Source organism: Strongylocentrotus purpuratus, unplaced genomic scaffold (assembly GCF_000002235.5).
Source record: "Strongylocentrotus purpuratus isolate Spur 01 unplaced genomic scaffold, Spur_5.0 spur5_scaffold_4, whole genome shotgun sequence".
In the NCBI taxonomy this organism is placed as follows: Eukaryota; Metazoa; Echinodermata; class Echinoidea; order Camarodonta; family Strongylocentrotidae; genus Strongylocentrotus; species Strongylocentrotus purpuratus.
In genome coordinates, this window is record NW_022145610.1 from 14,378,300 (window position 1) to 14,396,838 (window position 18,539).

An 18,539-nucleotide genomic window follows, 5' to 3' on the forward strand; every position below is an offset into this window, starting at 1 on the left:
GTATGTACAACTTTATAGCATTTCCCCCATCTTTTTCATGAATTACTTTAATATATGACAAAAATTCCTTATTATATGTAGTGTCATAATTATGTACTGAAATAGTTTCTGTTTGGAATTATATGAGTTAATTCCCTCTGGCTCCAAACAGACAAGAGACAATTCAAAACGTGATTACTAAAAAATATCTCTACTTCGTTTTTGAAATTCCTGTATGTAATTCTATTATCTGCTCATTTTCATTGGGATATGTGTAGCTACTCTAGCACTATGAGGATTGAGGAACTATGTCCACAGTGTGAAACAGAGAGAGACTAGTTTAAATGATTTGATATACATTGAGGGAGGGTCGAAATCTTTCCGCTCAAATGTCAAATAAAATATCAGGGAACTGGCCGAACGGAAAAGAAATCAGACAAGGCGTTAACTCCTAATCGCTCTACCAGACTTGCTCTCTGACTCGAACCCAGCTATAGCGAACGTGATGGCCTTCTCTCGGTCGGTCAGCTCTCACTGGCACCGTTCGTTCGTTGCACAAAGTTGCAATGACTAAGAGGCCTGAGTCATTGCAATGAAAAGTTTAGGTGGTGCTGCTGGGTGATTGTGGGAGATAGAGATCCTCTGCCAATAAAAATTATTGTAACTCTATACAGTCACTGTAGACTGATTTAGGTACTAGTGGTATGGTTTGTAACTGAAGAAAAATGAAACTCAGTTTGAAATACCAAAACTCATACCTTTAGCCCACCCCCTAAAAAACATAATTCACTATATGTAATTTTGGGGACAAAATCTCTTTGAATTGAAATGATTGAATTAAAGATATGTGTCTACTTGGCTATACTCTCGATATCTGTCAAGCTATAGTTTCTGTAATTTTGTTTAATCTTCTCTTTTACTATCTCATGCATATCATCTGCTTGGTGCGAGAGCTCATATTAATTTGCAAAAAGTTAATGTTCTTCTCATCGCTTTTAACAGATATGTATTTTAGAATCGGTACCTTCTTTTTTTGTCCGGTATGAAGATGGCAAGGATTCAAGGAAACATGGACTATTTTTAAAAGGATTTGAAAAGTTCATTGTTTTCCCCTTTTTCTTTCTATGCAGGATGTGGACAAGCTCAGAGGGTCAGAGAAGGCTGTATTGACAGCATTAAAATGGTTCCTTGGTAAGTTATTATTGAATGTTCATGTTAAGAATATGATGAGCATTGAGGGCCACTTTGATATATATCATCATCATCATCATAATGATAATAAGAAGAAGAACAAGAACAATAACTACAGCAATATTAACAACAATGACAATGAAAACAATAATAATAACAGTAACACTAATTTTTACAAATAACGATTAAATAATGATGATGACGACGCCGACGACGATGATCATGATGATGATGATTTGTAAGGCGCCAAATGCTCAAGGTGAACTTGAGAAGAAAAAAATATTGAAGATGAAACATAAAATGAAATATCATATGAATTATACACACAACAAGAACAACAGGAGTTAAATAGAACATTCACTAACGGTTTCTAATTTATTCAGAAGAGGATCTCTTCTGGAATAGAGCTCCACTTGTATTGATGATGTGTGAACAGACTTCAACAGAGTTTGTAATTTATTTAAGCAGAGCGTCAGATCAATCATAGATGGTGACTAGGTAGCTAACCATGGGGAATTCTGAAACTATTTATGTCTCCTGGTCCTACTTTGAGCTTTAACAAGTCATGCTTGGGGTATCAGTATTGACGGGTAAAGTGTTACATGTGCATTGTACCTGCGAGTTTATCAATGTTGTGCTTGTATATAATTGATTTAATTATTGGCTGTTTTTAATATTCATCCATGTTTTCTCTCACTAAGTTGAACTTGGTGTTTACCATAATGTCAATGAGAAGAAGGTTAGACTCCTGGGTAAAATAGAGACCTTTCCTTCTATCCCCTCAAGAAAAATCAAGTTTGAATTGTGAATTGAATTTCTCATTGACAATATGGTAAACAATAAACAAAAAGCTCAGTACAGTAAAGTAAATTGAAAAATGCAGTCCTGAGTAAGAAACCTGGGAGGCAAATGCTTGTGTTGGGAACACCCCACAATCAAATAAAATCAATTTATTGAGGTACAACACGCATTTTGGGGGATTATCACTAGAAAGACAGAAAAATACAACAACATACAAAAAATGAATATATAATAAATCATTGAAGCCTGATTATTTGTGAGTAAGAAAGACAGATTCAAAATGGCCGCCAGACCAGATGTGCTTTAAAGACCAAGGTTCTGCCTCTCTGCCAACTCATTCATCCGAGAATGACAATCTCTTCTAGTTACTAATCAAGATTATGAAGATGAAGATGAATGATGACAAATAATGAGATTGTGGGCTGAAAAGTATTGGTATTGATCCCATTGCCCCCCCCCCCAAGGTTTATTATTAATAAAAGTATAATTAGTCTGGAGAAAAATTTTGAAATTTTTTTGATTGAACTTATTTTTTTTTTTTCTTCATATCACTGCCTGATTGTATAATATTTTAAGCATTGTAGATTTTACCTCATCAGTTTCTTTCTGAAATTGTTTTCCTAAAATGTATGTTCATAACGCCACCTCTATAAAATGTTCAAATAAGGGGAAAATTGTGTTTCTACATATATGAGTGGGGATAGAAATTGATTGGACATTACATTTTCTACATGAGAAGGAAATACCACCTGATGTCATCTCATATTTAGAAAGTGAAACTCATGATATAAATAACAGGGAAATAATAAAGACATGGTCCACTTACTGCAAGATATATCGTGCACATTGTGGTGCACTTGTGATGTTTGACAGGTAATTTGACAGGAGAAAAGCTTGCAGTTTGGATAAAGGTCATTATTGTGCAGCGCTTTGAAACTTCAAGGAAAAGGCGCTATATCAAATATCTTTTGGATTGGATTGGATATAGGCTATTAATGAATATGAAATACATGTAGAAAAGGAGAATGTAGTGTAGCAAAAAAAGGGGGAAAGGGGGAGGGGGTCAAGTGTTGTTAATTATTTGTACAGTTCAACTTGACTCTGATCAGCTGCAGATACCCGAAAAGAAAATCATTAAAGGGAAAGTCCACCCTGAAATTAAGTTAGTTTTAATAGGAGTAGAAAAATGAGAGAAACAAGTCAGTGAAAGTTTGAGCAAATTCCGATTAAAAATAAGGAAGTTAGGATTTTTGAAGTTGTGATCAATCAAACACAAATTGGCAACTCTATGACGTATCATGCGAGCTCAACTTCCATTTGCTCAGTACTAAAAAAATCTAAAATTTTCATTTTCCCTCAAGAAAAATTTCAACCATACATGCACCCTAAATATAATAATTGCAAATATGTTTCTATACTCCCCCTGCAAGGAACAAATATATATTCCGTCATCAATAACGAAGAAAACATGATTTTATGGAATATTATGCACAAAGCAAATGAAGGAGAGCTCGTATAATAAGTCACAGAGTTGCCAATTTGTATTTGATTGATCACAACTTCAATAATTCATAACTTTCTTATTTTCATTCAGAATTTGCTCAAACTTTCACTCACCTGATTTTCTTATTATTCTGCCTCTATCGAAACAAACTTATTTTGGGGGTGGACTTTCCCTTTAAATCACAAAATCATTAAATCACAAAATCAGGGTTAATCTTTTTAAATTCTGCTCAAATTTTGAAAAAGATACTTTATAGTCCAGATTAAAAACATTTTGTTCTTCATTTATGAATCAATTTTCAAATTTTCTTTCATTTCTCTAAGTGTTGATGAACACTTTCGAAAGAGAAAGAGGTGTCATTCCTCTTTTGTTTACCTTTCAAAAGTGTTATTGTGAAAAGTTTGCTTTGAAAGGAATCGAGAGCCACAGGAAAGTGAAAGAATTTAAAAGGATACAAGTTAGTGAAAGCATAAACAAATGTGCATGTACTACTTACAAATATATGAAATTTGAGAGCAAAAATAGAAGTAGTAGCATTTCAATGCTTCATGTAGCCTAATTCAAGTGCAACTGAAAATGAAAATGAAAATGAAAATTGATATCATAATGAGATGAATTTCAGAGGGAAAATTTTGTTAAAGTGTGAATTATTCCCCTTTCAGGTCAAGATGAAACCACATGTACAGTTCAAATACAAATTGCTTAGACACTGCAGTGCAAACCAGAATCTTAACCCCGTACATGTACTCAATAACTGGTACAGTGAAGAAGTTTTAGGTAGTAAAAATAACAGTTATTGTAAAAATTAAAAAGAAATAGATGCTGTATAAAACCAGACACATTTATTGGATGAACTTCATAAATTTCTGTAGTTATTGAGACTTTCCATAAGTTTTGTGCGACAAATACGATAATTCGTTTGAACCACAGCATAAAATATTTGTAAGTCATGAATTTATCCTTTCAATAGGGACGTTGTTGTTATTATTTATCAATTTGCAGAAGTTTTATGTCGCAAAAATGTCTGGTTTTACAGCATTCAGAATCAAAATAAATAGATCAGGAAACCTTCAAACTGTTTCAATCTTACTGAAGACCATTGTTTGTTTTCATATATCATCGCTGTTTTCACGAAGTGACGGTAGTGAAAAAAAATTGCATTCACTTTGCGTGACGATTTTCCTCACTACCGTCACTTCGTGAAAACAAGGACGATATATGTATATTCTAAAAGGAAACAAGGAAATGCAACCACCACTTATAGTGAAAAAGGACAACATATTTATGGGTATATTGTGGCTAGTGGTTAACGGTAGTAAACACTATCAATATTTGTACACTATATTTATTGTATTTGTAGGCAAATTGAAGCCTGACATTTTTGCAAAAAAGTCCCTCTCGTTTTAATGACAGGATGACTCGTGAGTCACACTTTGTACTTGGTCGTAGGAAATTCATCATTCCTAGCTGAAATGATAGTGCATTATTATGGAACTTGATTTGTTTTTTCTTCTTTAAATCTTTATTATCAGTCTGCAATTTTGGGGCAAAACCATGTTTTCCCTTCAAAATTAAGAATAGTCATGCATTTGTAAATTTAAAGCGGAACTGCACTACTTGTAGCTGCTTGCTCCCTCTCTATAGCAAACAATGCCTAATCAGTGACCATTGGTCCCCCATGATCCTCTTTTTCTTATGTTAATTAAGAGCCGAGTTGATGAGATAACCACCTGTCAGTGACCTTCCTGGTGGTCTAATCCCTCCTAGCCAAACTAGTACAGATGGGCTTTAAGAATATTCATGCATTTGTAAATTCAATACAAAAATGTAGTAGCATTGAATGCCATCTATATTATTTATAATTGGCAGCATGTACCGGTATGTAAAAATGTTTTAATGACACTGACAGACGCGTAGCTCAAAGTGACACTGCAATGTAACCAAATTAGTCAAAGAGGTAAATTAGGAGCTCTCATTTTATAACGATTAGGTTGACCTAAATTCAAACCCACCGCATTGTTTCATTTCCTCTTTCCTGTTTCAGTTTGGATGATGAGCCTGTGAATACTTATTTCCTGCTTTCCGATTGTATTCCATCATTGTTTAACCTTGTTAGCAAACTTTTTAATATACCCTCGTGTCAAAGTCGAATGGTTAGGAGTGACGAGAGATCATAAATTAGTACTGTTATAAGCTGCATGTGGAATATTCAGCCATTTGGAGTAATTTCATTATCTACAAAAAGAATAAAATGTTAACATGGTATTGTTTTTGAAAGATCATAAATTAATTCTGTTAAAAGCTGCATATGGATATTCAGCCATTTATTCAATTGGAGTAATCTAATTATCTTCATAAAAAAAGGATAAAACGTTAACATGGTATTGTTTTTGAAAGATCCTGAATTAGTACTCTTTTAAAAGCTGCATGTGGAATATTCAGCCATTTATTTAATGGAGTAATTTTATTATCTAAAAAAAATAAAACAGAAAAAAATGTTAACATGGTATTGTTTTTTAAACCTTGTTTCTAATTGCCAGTTTGGTAAATAAGAGGCACTGAGGACTGAATACCGGGTAAATGTAAAATGCTAATTGGGTGACAATGCAGTAAATGAAATGTCAAGGCATTCTGGAAAATGAATGTAAATGATTGAAACATTATTTCCTACATGTATTTGCCTAAGTTTCATTGTCAATGTCAAAAATAGGAGGCTTTCTAAAACCACAAGTGATTGTTACACAAGCCAAATTTTCAGTTACATATTGAAAAGTCCTAGAAATAAGGCTATTCTTTATAAAAAATGAACTTGACAAGTTGACAGTGTTTCTTATACTATGCTTTTATATTGTCATTGTCATTGTAAGAAATAGCAGGCATGAAAAACCACAAATGATGGTTAAATACTTGTAAATGACAGATGGTACATATTCTATTATTGGTTTATACATTATGTATAAGGGAACTTTGAAATGCACATGTGTGACATTGCTTTATACACTATTGATTATTTTCCAAAGTCTTTGTCAATTGTAATGTGCTTGGCTGCCACTGGAAGGTCTTCATGTTTCATTGAAATTCATGGAATGAAGTACTTTTCTCACACAATGAGTCCATATGATTGAGTTTATGTCATTCAACATTGTTATTCATGTTAGCTATTAAAAACCTGTGTTGAGAGGCAGAAAGTCCTTGTTAAGGTGTTCAGGAGTATGACATAGCACCCTTCTGCTCATGACCTGACAAAATCATATTACAGTTTCTATTTTTGAGAAATAGAAATGTCATTTATTACATTCTTACATTCTGATAATCAGAACTATTTTAATTTGTTTACAGATTAGTCAGTATTCAATACAGTAAACATTGCACAATAGAATTAGAAAGCCTGACAACAAACAAAGCGTGCATTTGGGATTGGACAAAATCATACTTTAGTAACATTACTATACACTGTATATATTTTCTGAATACTAGAATGTCATCTACATACATGTTATCCAGATGGCCAGACCAATTATGAACAGGTTCTGAATCAAATAGATGGGATGGTAAATTCTCAAGGACAATGATATTAAGAGAAATTGATGATTATATTAATATGTATTTTTTGGGGGGAGGGAGAATTAGCAACCCCCATTTTTTTCCTTTTTGTACATTCATGCTTGGAAAGGGAATTATTAAGACATGCAACAAACAAAAAAGCATGCTTTTTTGTATCAAGAAGTATTGCCATAGTGAAAATCTCAAGGTACTTCTTTTGTCAGTAGTATTGAATAACATAGATTTAAAAAAAATCCTTCTCTCTTTCTGTTGATAAGACATGTTAAAAAAAATCAAGGTAATCTGCATTTTAGGCCCTCCCCCCGACTTTAACCAACACTTTACTTTAAACATGGAAGTGTCCAAATTTTCTTTTTTTCTTCAGATGTTGTCCAAGGCCCCCATCTTATAAAGATTTGCGATTGATCTGATTTCAATTCCAAGTCCTCAAATCAATCTCAAGTTTGCGGTCTCCTATCTCTGATGTACATAGTTGCGATTGATGTAAATTGCAGATAGGATGCGATTAATCACAACTTTTTACTGGACAGGGCCCAGAAGGAGAATTTCTTTTTTTTTTAATAATTTTTTTAATATAAAATTATGGTTGTTTCATTTTTTTTATTTTTACAAACAGTGTGTTTGTTTTAAAGTTCGATCATCTACTTTTATTTTTTTCTTCCTATTTTTCTTAACAGATGTTGTTCAGAAGGAGACCCTAATCATGTTACCAGGGAGCACAACCAAGGTTCTGCAAGAGATCATGGAACTCAATACTACACTCAATGCTTGTCTCAAGCAAGAAGAAAGGTTTGTAGTACCCTATGATGTTCCCTTCTCTCACCTAAGACCCAGAAGGGCGTTAACTGTAGTGATATTGTACATGTATTTTAGTTAACATCCTTCTGGCTCTCAGCAGAATGTTCAACAAAAGGTCATAGAACTTAATACTTAACTTGATGCTTGTCTCAAACAAGAAAAAAGGTTTGTACCCCACTACCGGTATTCCCCCCCCCCCCCTCATTTGCTTTTTGAGAGCCGGAAGGGCCTTATCTTGTATACTTTTGCTTAGAGTTAACACCCTCCTGGCTCTTAGCAGACAGATCTACAAGGGCTCATGTAATTCAATACTATACACTTCATATTTATCTCAAGCAAGAAGAAACTTAGTACCTTTTTCTATACCCTCCTCTCATCCTACAAGTATAGACTCCCTCCCCCCCCCCCAGACAGTTCAGTGGCCAAGAGCATAACTAGATGAGAGGGAGGAGAGGGGGGGGGGTGATCCCTCCCCCTTTGCCTCCATTTTAAATTCTCTGTTCGATAATCACTTTTAAAGGCTGTGGGCAGATTTTAAATGATCTTGAGGTCAATAAGGCTGAGAATCACAAGTTTTTAAGTGATGCTTTTCTTGGGCGTAAAATTTCCCACACTTTGGTTTTGTAGAGTGGGCATATTTTAAATGACCTCGAGGTCAAAAGGGCTGAGAGCCACTAGTTTTAAGTGATGCTTTTCTTGGGGGAAAAATGACCCACCCTTTGGTTTTGTGGTGTCATTTCTGTCCTGGTACTAGAGTGGCATATCTACCACTGGAAACAGTATAATCTCACCTGTTTTTTTCCAAATAGTTTGAAAGCCACTTTTTTAAAAAGGATCTTATGTTTTTCCTACAGCTCGGCATTGAGTTCGCGGCATAGCCAAGTATACCAGAGCCTCGCTAACCTGATCCATTGGGCCGACAAGATAGTCCTCTACGGTCAGTCGGTCATGGACAAGAACCAAGGCACCCAGGTGACCAGCGCCGTCAAGGACGGCATCAGTGAACTGGTCAAGCTGTCCATTGAGAAACTCCAACTCCAGGACAAGAATCGGAACGAGGCCGGACGCCAGTCGCCCTCGGGATCGATGTCCTCCTCATCGGAGCAGACCTCGTCCAGTCAGAAGGGTCAAGAATCATTGTCATCGGCATCGTCGTCGCCGGTCAGCCCTCACGGGTCACCGAAAGCGCTCAATAACTGCAATGCCAACACCAGACCTTCAAATACTGTGGAGTAAGTCGTCATTTCAGCATTGAATATGAGGAATATGTGAGAATTAGAAGTTTGCAGAAAAGATACATCAATCAAATATATGGAAAAATATATGGAGTGAAATGGTCTTTAATCATTTGTTTAATTATGAATGTAATTGTAATTGTGAAGAAATATTATATAATTAGCTACTGATAAAGGGATCACTTTAAATTCTTCTGTAAGAAAAAAGAAAGAAATGAAGCTTAATAATATCATTACATTTTGATTATATAAACTAGACAAATATTGCACAATACATTCAAATGTATTAAAGTGTGCTTTCCCCTCTCTCTCTCTCTCTCTCTCTCTCTCTCCCTTAACATTTCAGAGCCATCTTGGTGGAACAGCGCCCTCTGAGTCCCCGGGAGCAGGAGATCCTTCAGAAGTCTCCCATATCTCCGTTCTGCCCTGTGGAGTTTGGTAGTCCGGCCCTGGACCCTACCAGTGCGCCGCCCAAACCTCCCCTTCCCGTTCAACGCATCCTTGTCACAGAGTAAGTCATTTGCTACACTTATGGAAGTGGACGAAGTTGAACCATGTTTCGGGTGCTGTTCTAGAAGAATAATTTAGAATGGGGATGGGGGTTGCTTGAGCCCCCTAAGCCCCATCCCCCTCTAGAACTGCCATGGTCATGACCCTTACTTAGTTTAAAGATTGATGAGGAACTGTACTAAAATAATAATAAAAATAATAAGATATTTCTATACCGCAAATTGCGTAATGCCTCTAAGCGGTTTAGGAAAATAGGGTTTCAACCTCATTTAGTACAGATTATTTTGATTCTGTAACCAAATAAAGGAATAAAATTAATGAATGAAATCAATGAATGAAAGTAAGAGATCAATTTCATGATGATAGTGTTTTTGTTGAATCATTTAGTACATGAATACAGTACTGAGTAGTGTATTCAATTTGTAGTTAAATTGAGTAAAAGTTCGTTTTTCTTAATAAAGTGTATATCTCCTCTGAAAAATTAATATATCAATTTCTGTGACTCTCTGATTGATCTTTAACATTGTGAGAAGATATAAACTTTATCTATCAATAAACCATATTGTAATAATCATTTCATGAAAAAGAGGTACAAACAATTATATCAGCTTTATGGGCAATGGTATCATTTGTACTTCATTTCCAAGAGATTGTTAAGTATATAATCAGTAGCTTAGTTTAACAGGAAGAGAGTTGGATTTTATTCCTCATTTGTGGTTTTGTGTAGGTGTTGTGTTATGTGTACTGGAACAGCTGTTCTAGTGCATGACACATCCTCTATTGGATACTCAATATGTGTAATATATGAAGCCCTGAATCATGGATGTTTTTGTATTAAAATTGGCGAGGGTTACTAGCCTGTTTTCTTGGTAACTAGATGACATGTTAATTTTCATAGACGAAAGTATGTTGCATTGAACCCTATTTCAACACTAATTCCCCAGGCATGGTATCGTATGTTCATGTATTGGGTGTAAAGCTTATGTACATGAATGTGATGTCTTTCATTGAAGGTGGTTTTCTCTAGAACCTAACTGAAGTGTAAAGGTATTTGCTGTATGTAATCATGGAATTGATGTAGATTATGGGTTTTTAAGTACCTAAACGTCATAAATTTCATCATTCAAGCTTGCAATATCTGCCAATGATCAAGCTCGTCAGCCTGTAGAATTACATTAGTAACATATTATCCAAACTTTGTACTTCATCTCAGGAATCTACCTGTACCTCCACTGCCACCGAAGAAAACCATTAAGCGTAGTTCTCTGTACGACAACGAACCCCACGACGGGCCCTTCCCCATGCATCCTTCAGTACACAACAACAACAACCCCCACCTGAGCCGATCGTTTTCCGGCAGCTCGATGTCGGTGACGAGCCAGCAGTCGGACCTGAGCAACGCCAGCTCCCACAGCAGACCCGACTCCATGCACAGTACCCAGCACTCGAGTTACCATAGCGACGATTGGGAGACGTCGACGACGACGACGGAGCAGAGCATTGATATGTCGAGACTTTCTTTCACGTCGGGTCGCTCGGAAGGCACCCTGAGCCCCGCCCCCTTGAGCCAGAGCATGCAATCGTATTCCTTGAATGAATCGGTCATGATCTATCAAGAGAGGAGACTTACCAACGGGGGTTATACCGGTGTAGGCGTCGGCGGGGAGGGTTGCGGCGGGGGCGACAGCACGCCCCCTCCTGCACTCCCGGCCAAGGTCAAGCCGAGGACGGTCAGGCAGCTTTCCGCTTACGAGAACCTCGCGCCAGAGGAAGCGGATGCCCTGTGCAAGAAGCTGCAGGAGGAGGTGTTTGTGACGGAGGCACCACAGCCGGACGTGGTGGCATGCGCAACCCCGAAAGGGATCGCCAAGTTTACGTCTAGCGGGGATATCGACCTTAGGCAGGAATCAGATGGTCCACCGCCTCTCCCACCAAAAACGAACAAACACAGTAAGTTATTAACCCTTTACCTATGGGACCAGGGGGGTGTTTCACAAAGATCCTAAGTTGAACTTCACTCTAAGTTGGACTTATGAATTATGGAGAACCATTTGTACTCTTGAAATAAAATATATTCAAAAGCGGAAATTTAACTATTTTAGATTTTTTGTGCATTCCTCATCAAGAACATGAAATCTCCTTGATAATGAATGATTGGAATCAGCACTTGATGCCTTTTAGAATAACTTTTACAAAATATTTTCATAGATGCTAACGGCTTTTCATAACTTTTAAAAGTCCAACTTAGAAATAAGTTCAACTTAGGATCTTTGTGAAACACCCCCCTGGTGGCTACTGTATTAAGCCTATGGGAATGAATGAATTCAGTAATCAGTGGGTTAATGATCGATAATCAATGGCATTGACATGAAAAGTCTATATGTCCACATGACATGATCCATTAAGATCTTAGCAAACCATTTATTAGGCAACCAACATCCAGTATACATACAGTCGAACCTGTCTATAAAAGCCACCGAAGGGAAACAGTGGCCACTATAGACAGGTGGCCTTTATTTGTAAACAGGTTGTACATCACATGATTCAGGTACATGTATTTCCTTCTACATGTATAAAGAAACAGCAGAAGATAATGTGATCACTGATGGGAGGTGGCTTTTATATAGGTGTTGCCATGAAGACAGATCTGAATCATTTGTCTTGTGATGTGATGCTATTACTGTGATATATCAAAAAGATAATAGAAAAGGGGCTTGGCTGTTAAACTGGTCTCTTAAACCGGTCTCTTAAACTGGTCTCTTTTATGATTGTATCCCTTTCTGAGACATTTTAATCACCCCTTTACCATTCCATTTCAGTCAATACTTACCTTGACCTTGTGGGGGGCTACAACACGGACGGTGTCGAGCTGTCCTTCCAGCAATCGTCAATCTCCACCCACATGCTAGCCTACAACTGCTCAAGCCACGCCTCGCCCTATGAGTACATGCAGCGCCGGGAAGAGTTCTTCCAGCAGTCCTACCGCCTCGAGGGCCAGGGGCTCTCGGACTCCGTCTCCACCTGCAGCACGTGCAGCGTGGCCAGGGGTCACCATTCGCACCCGGAGCGGTTCGAGCCGTCGCCGGGGGTCGCGGGGCGAAGCTACGACAAGGGGTACGAGACGATGTCGCAGGGTAGTCACGATAGCGACGAGCTGCCCCCGGCGATTCCACCGAAGAAGAAAGACGCAAATGTGAGTTCTACGATAATTTAACCAAAAAAATATTTTCAGAGAGTGGGAGTTGCAGTGACACCCTTTAACAATGATACTGTGTTCATTGCAGGTTAACAATCAACATGTTTGCAAATTAATAAAGTATGAAAAATTAAACACATATCTGTACAGCATGATGTAAGATGTACCTTAATTATTGTTCATGAATTAATGATTAAAAATATTAATTTATATCTATGAATTGCAATAAATTAAATACAACACAATGTAGGTTGATAGATGATAATACAGTGATATGTTGAATGTCAATTGTAAAGAGGAAGAAAAATTTCTATTTCTCATAATTCTATGTGAAAACTGATAATATCATTGTTTGATTTGATGACAGAGTTCCGAGTTGAGGTCGAGGCACTATACAAATCCAGAGAGGCCGTCATCGCCCATGTACGACCTCAAGAAGAAATCAGAGAGTATGATAGAAAACGGCAATCAGCAACACCCACACAAGTAAGTCTAGAGGAAGATTTAGACCCTCCGCGACACTAACGTCCTTTGGCAAGACATTAATCTTCATTTGCCACTCTCCACCCGGGTGTTAAATGGGTATCGGTAGAAAGGAATTCCTTGAATGCTGTGAGCACCGAAATCGGTAGCCTAGCAGAGTCGGCGTAATATTGGAGTGCCTTGGGCACAGTGCGGGGTGGATATGTGCGCTATATAAATATCCAATATTATTATTATTGTATTCTTATTATATCCTGCAACAGTGATACTGTTTTCTGAGGTCCATTGTATTTATGAAACACACTAAGAAATAAAGAAAACTAATTGAAAAGGGACAAATTCTCTGTTTAATAATTCAAAATATGCACTTTGCATTATGAGGTTTCCAACTTCATTGTGTTTTTTTTAAAAGCAGTTTCAGATAGAATTAAATGCCAAATTCACAGTTAATTTTTACCGCAATTTATTATTTGCAGTATGTATAATGATGTGGAGAGCATTGGTGTATGAAACACGACCCCTGACCCTCAGTCGCGAGGATGAGAGAAGAAGGAACGAGATCGAATATTAAAGGCACACTGTCCTACTTGTAGCTACTTGCTCCCTCTATATAGAAGACTTCCCAAATCTGTGCCTGTTGGTCCCCCATGATCCTCTTTTTCTTATGTTAAATGAGAGCTGAGTTAATGAGATAGCCACCGGTCACAGTGACCTCGATGGCTCACTGGGTGGTCTAATCCCTTCTAGCTGAAGTAGTAAAGCCTCCCTTTAAACAATGTACTTTCTCTTTATTGTAGTGGAGCTCAGTCACCTGTCGCGAGACTGCCCGCGGAGGTGGAGTCTGAACCAGAAGAGCGCTTTAGTGAGGGCGGTATCCTTGATATGTTAGATGTCAGTGAACTTTTATCATGGAGTATGGAGGTAAGTAAGCCAATTGTTCTGAAATCAAGCCCAAATATTGTCAAAACAAGCCCGAATGTTCTGAAATGGAGCCCAATTATTGTCAAAACAAGCCCAAATCTTATGAATAATCTATGCTGTCTCCAACTTTGAAGGCAGATACATGTATTTTGGTTACAGTGAGCCTGAAAGTACAAATTAGCAAATGAGAGGGTTAGTGTAGGTTCTGAAATCTAGCCCAATTATTGTCAGAACAAGCCCAAATGTATGAATAATCTATGCTGTCTCCAACTTTGAAGGCAGATACATGTATATTGGTTGAAATCAGCCTTAAAGTACAAATTAGCAAATGAGAGGGTTAGTGAAGGTGGCTTTTGAATCGTTGAAAATAATGAAAAGTTTAAATGTTGTGGTACACAGAGCTACTTGTAAGTGGGTCTGTATTTGATCTTAAATGTATAATGTATAAGTCGAGACCACAAGCCCTTACAAATAGTTGTCGGTCGTAAACAAAACAAAATCAATGCTCTTTTAAAAGCTCCTGCCACGTTCTGATTTTGATTCAAACATAGAACGTGATTAGCAAGTAAAACCATCCATACTTTAATGTCTACACTGAACTACTGCAATTTATATTTTCTTGCCATTGGAAAGCTGTTAACAATTTGTGAAACTGCCTTGGTTCTAAATTATTTTTTTTTTACGATAGTTATTTTCCACAATTGTAGTCATTAGTTTTAATTATTTTGCTTTGTATTTTGTTTTTGCAGGAGGAAGGTAACCCAGTGAAGGGAGGTCCTATCAATGCATTAATTGTCTATGCAGCCGATGCAGATAGAAAGGGTAAGTTCATAACCTACGTTTAAGAATCGTTACCTTCAAATCTAATCAAATCTAATCAACTCTGATTTAAAGCAAGACTGCACTACTTGTAGCTACTTGCGCCCTCTATGTAGCAAACAATGTCTAAGCAGTACATGTTGGTCCCCCATGATCTCCTTTTGCTTATGTTATTTGAGAGCTGATTTGATGAGATAACAACCTGTCAGTGACCATGCAGGGAGGTCTAATCCCTCCTGGCCAAACTAGTGCAGATAGGCTTTAAATGTTCTCCGGCCATGATAAGATTACTCTGAAAAAAATAATACAGAACATAAGGTAGGCATATAAAATACCCCAAAAATGTATATGTAACGAATAACATTTGGTGAAATGTTACAAGTTCTTTATTGAGAACCAGAACACGGCACTGATAGTTTTTTTCTTCTATTTTGAGATGTTAAGACACATTAGAAGCACCACCCTGACCATTTTATCTGTCAATAAATCAATTGTGATCATATACTGCATTTATGAGGAAAGGATTCTTTTGCGCAGGACGTAGAGGTCATCTCATTTCATTTTTCTGCAGTGCAAAGGAATTTTAAATTGGCGTTTGCCTCACTTGGACGTGAGCCGCATCAAATTAATATGGAAAGACGGGTGATTCCAATATTTTAGTGAACTCCCTATCGTGTATTCTGTCATTTTAATAATAATACATTTTTTAAATTATTGTTATTATTTTTTTTTGCTTTTCAGATCTAGTGTACTATGAGGCTTTTCTGACGACCTACAGAATGTTCATCAACTCAAGAGATCTGCTCAACAAACTTCTTAACAGATATAGGAAGTTCCGCCACAAGACTGACATGAAGTCCAGGAGAGCCAACCGGAACGCATTCTTCTTACTCCTCAGGGTAGCAGGAGATCTCATGTAAGTAGAAGATAGAATTATGATCCAACGTTCGCTCCAGGATTAATTTCGTCAAACATTTTGGGTTTGGATAAAGCTTTGTCGATGGGTTTCAGTTTAGGGTTAGGGTTAGGGTTAGGGCTAGGGTTTGGGTTTGTAATAATGTTATGGACCCAACTTTGACTAAGACTAAAACTATGCATATACTGCAACTACTACTACTACTACTACTACTACTACTACTACTACTACTACTACTACTACTACTACCACCACCACTGCTACTTCTACTACTACTACTACTACTAATACTGCCACCACCAGTGATCCTTTGATGCCATTTGAGATACGTGTATCATCGTAACCCCCACCGTCCTCATCATCATCTTCATCTTCCTTCACAGTGGCCAGACAGAGGATGACATCTTGAAGATGTTGATGGAGCTGGTATTCCAACTCCTCTGCGACGGTGAGCTCATGCTGGCCAAGATCCTCCGTGACAAGGTCCTCACCAAGATAGAGAACAACAAGAAAGCCCTCACAATCAGCAGCAAGCATCTCTGGGGCGTCGGCATCTCCATCTCGTAAGTCGTTGGTCCTAGCAGAATTTGAAACCCATTGGCTCCTGAATTCTTGCAGTCCAATACTTAAAGACAAGGTCGAGATCTTGGAAACGTGACAAATTATTAAACCTAACAAAATCGTAGGAATTTTCAGAGACTAGTGGGGCGTTGCAAGAAAGTTGAGTTGTACTCGATTGCAAATATCAGTTGCAAATTTTGCAACTTGCAATCAATCGCCACTTTCTTGCAATGCCCCATAAGATGTATATCATGACAAAAATACTTCCATACCTTGTCCAACATTTGTAATGATAGCCGATAAATACCCAGTACATAATTATTTGGGTTGATCAGTTTCTTACAGTAATTACAAATGAAAGTGAAATATCAAGGCTCTTGCAAGAGGGAATTCCCCAGTGTATGTTCAGAGGCCACACTTCCTCCTACATGTATCTACAGGATCAGGTTTCATGTTTCCTCATTAGTGGTCTTTTCATAGACAGTGACTACTTTTTTTCTTTTTTCTTTTTGTAATAGTTTGTTCGTTGTTGACGTATCAGCCATATCATTATCACATACATGTTCATGTATTCAACAAATGGTCATTTATGATAACCACTGCATATTGCAACTAGTTATTATGAAAACAAAATTGGAATTTAACCCATTTTGTAATCGTTATGATGTGATAGTATTAGTTTTACATACAAAGTTATTCTATTTTTGTTTTTGTTTACAGGAGACCATCAATAAATGAGATAACAAGTCAAGAAATTGCTGAACAAATGACCATTCTGGATTCGGTACTCTTCCAGAAAATTGAGGTAAGGCAAGCCCCCTTAAGCCTTTGTGTATTAGAGGAGGAGATAAGTCCTTATGATTAATTCATTTGATAAAACAGGTGCTAGAATGTAGGTAATCTAATTGGTCAATCAACACCATGTGACGGTGCATCATTCTTTCCTATCACACCTACCGTGCTAAAAAGATGAAAAAAAGTCTCACTAACAGCCAAGACGATTGTGTTCATTTCTCTGGCGCGCAAGAAAATAAATTCGCGGTTTTCTTTCCCAATCCTTTTTCTGTACTGTTGCGTGTTGATGTACATGTAATATTTCATCAAAACAGTCCTGTGGTACTAACTAACACGCCTTCAGACAATTAATTGTATGCATCCTGTGCAGTGTATTGATTTATAAATAAAGGCCTTTGTGGGTTATTATGGTTTCTTAGAATCATCTGAAAATCAATTGTAAATATTAGATTGATTACATGTCTTCTTACCACACCTATCAAAAGTGAAACTGTGATTAAGCCACTACCGGTATACAGTGAAAAGCATTTTGACAGAACCCTAAGTATGCCTGCAGTATACTTTTTTCATGAAGATATAGTTAATCTTGATAATGACAGAAAATAAAATGTCATAGATTCAAAACAGACTTCGAAGGATGTTTCTGTAGAACAAAGTAAATCATATCTACATGTATTAAAGTCATGTATCATATATAGTTGTTATTGATTAAAATCCATCATCAATCACTTTAAGACAAGTCCCTGTCCAAGGATTTTGGAAGAAATTGTCTAAATTAGCCAAGTAATAATAATAATAATAATAAAAACGGTGTCCTAGGATTCTGGTAGAAAATGTCTAAATTTGATAGCCAAATAATAACAATAATGATAAAAACGGTGCTTATGAAGTGCTTTCCTCCAAAGTCTCTAAGCGCTGAGGAAAGAAAGATATGAAAATCAATCCAGTTCTCAGTTCTGACAGCGTCTGAGAAGTAAACACCCAGGTTTCAGAAAAAATATCTAAACCACTATTGTATGATTATGATATACAAGTCAGAATTATTGAAAGCCACTTTCCCTCAAGATTCCCTCTACCAGCACTTGAGAAAGGCTGTATGGAATGATATACATACATGTACATCAACAAATCAATTTTGCTTGTGTTGGTTACATGCATCCATTTTGACATGGTTGACAATGCTAAGTTCAGTGTAAATTGTCATCAATTGTGAAGGTGATATCAAGCGAGGTACACGCCCACTACAGTAACTACAAGATGATGTGT

At 37.1% G+C, this 18,539-nt stretch overlaps 1 protein-coding gene across 1 annotated transcript in view; it reads left to right on the plus strand.

Moving 5' to 3' along the window:
• Positions 1-18,539, plus strand: part of LOC100892239 (rap guanine nucleotide exchange factor 1) — a 44,440-nt gene that overhangs the window by 19,471 nt on the left and 6,430 nt on the right. Inside the window, exons 3-14 of the mRNA XM_030998122.1 lie at positions 1,110-1,170; positions 7,717-7,828; positions 8,692-9,069; positions 9,419-9,583; positions 10,796-11,532; positions 12,402-12,775; positions 13,146-13,264; positions 14,059-14,182; positions 14,932-15,004; positions 15,743-15,917; positions 16,301-16,480; positions 17,199-17,283. Of these exons, the coding sequence (XP_030853982.1) occupies positions 1,110-1,170; positions 7,717-7,828; positions 8,692-9,069; positions 9,419-9,583; positions 10,796-11,532; positions 12,402-12,775; positions 13,146-13,264; positions 14,059-14,182; positions 14,932-15,004; positions 15,743-15,917; positions 16,301-16,480; positions 17,199-17,283 (2,583 nt within the window). The remainder of the gene's footprint in view (positions 1-1,109; positions 1,171-7,716; positions 7,829-8,691; positions 9,070-9,418; positions 9,584-10,795; positions 11,533-12,401; positions 12,776-13,145; positions 13,265-14,058; positions 14,183-14,931; positions 15,005-15,742; positions 15,918-16,300; positions 16,481-17,198; positions 17,284-18,539) is intronic.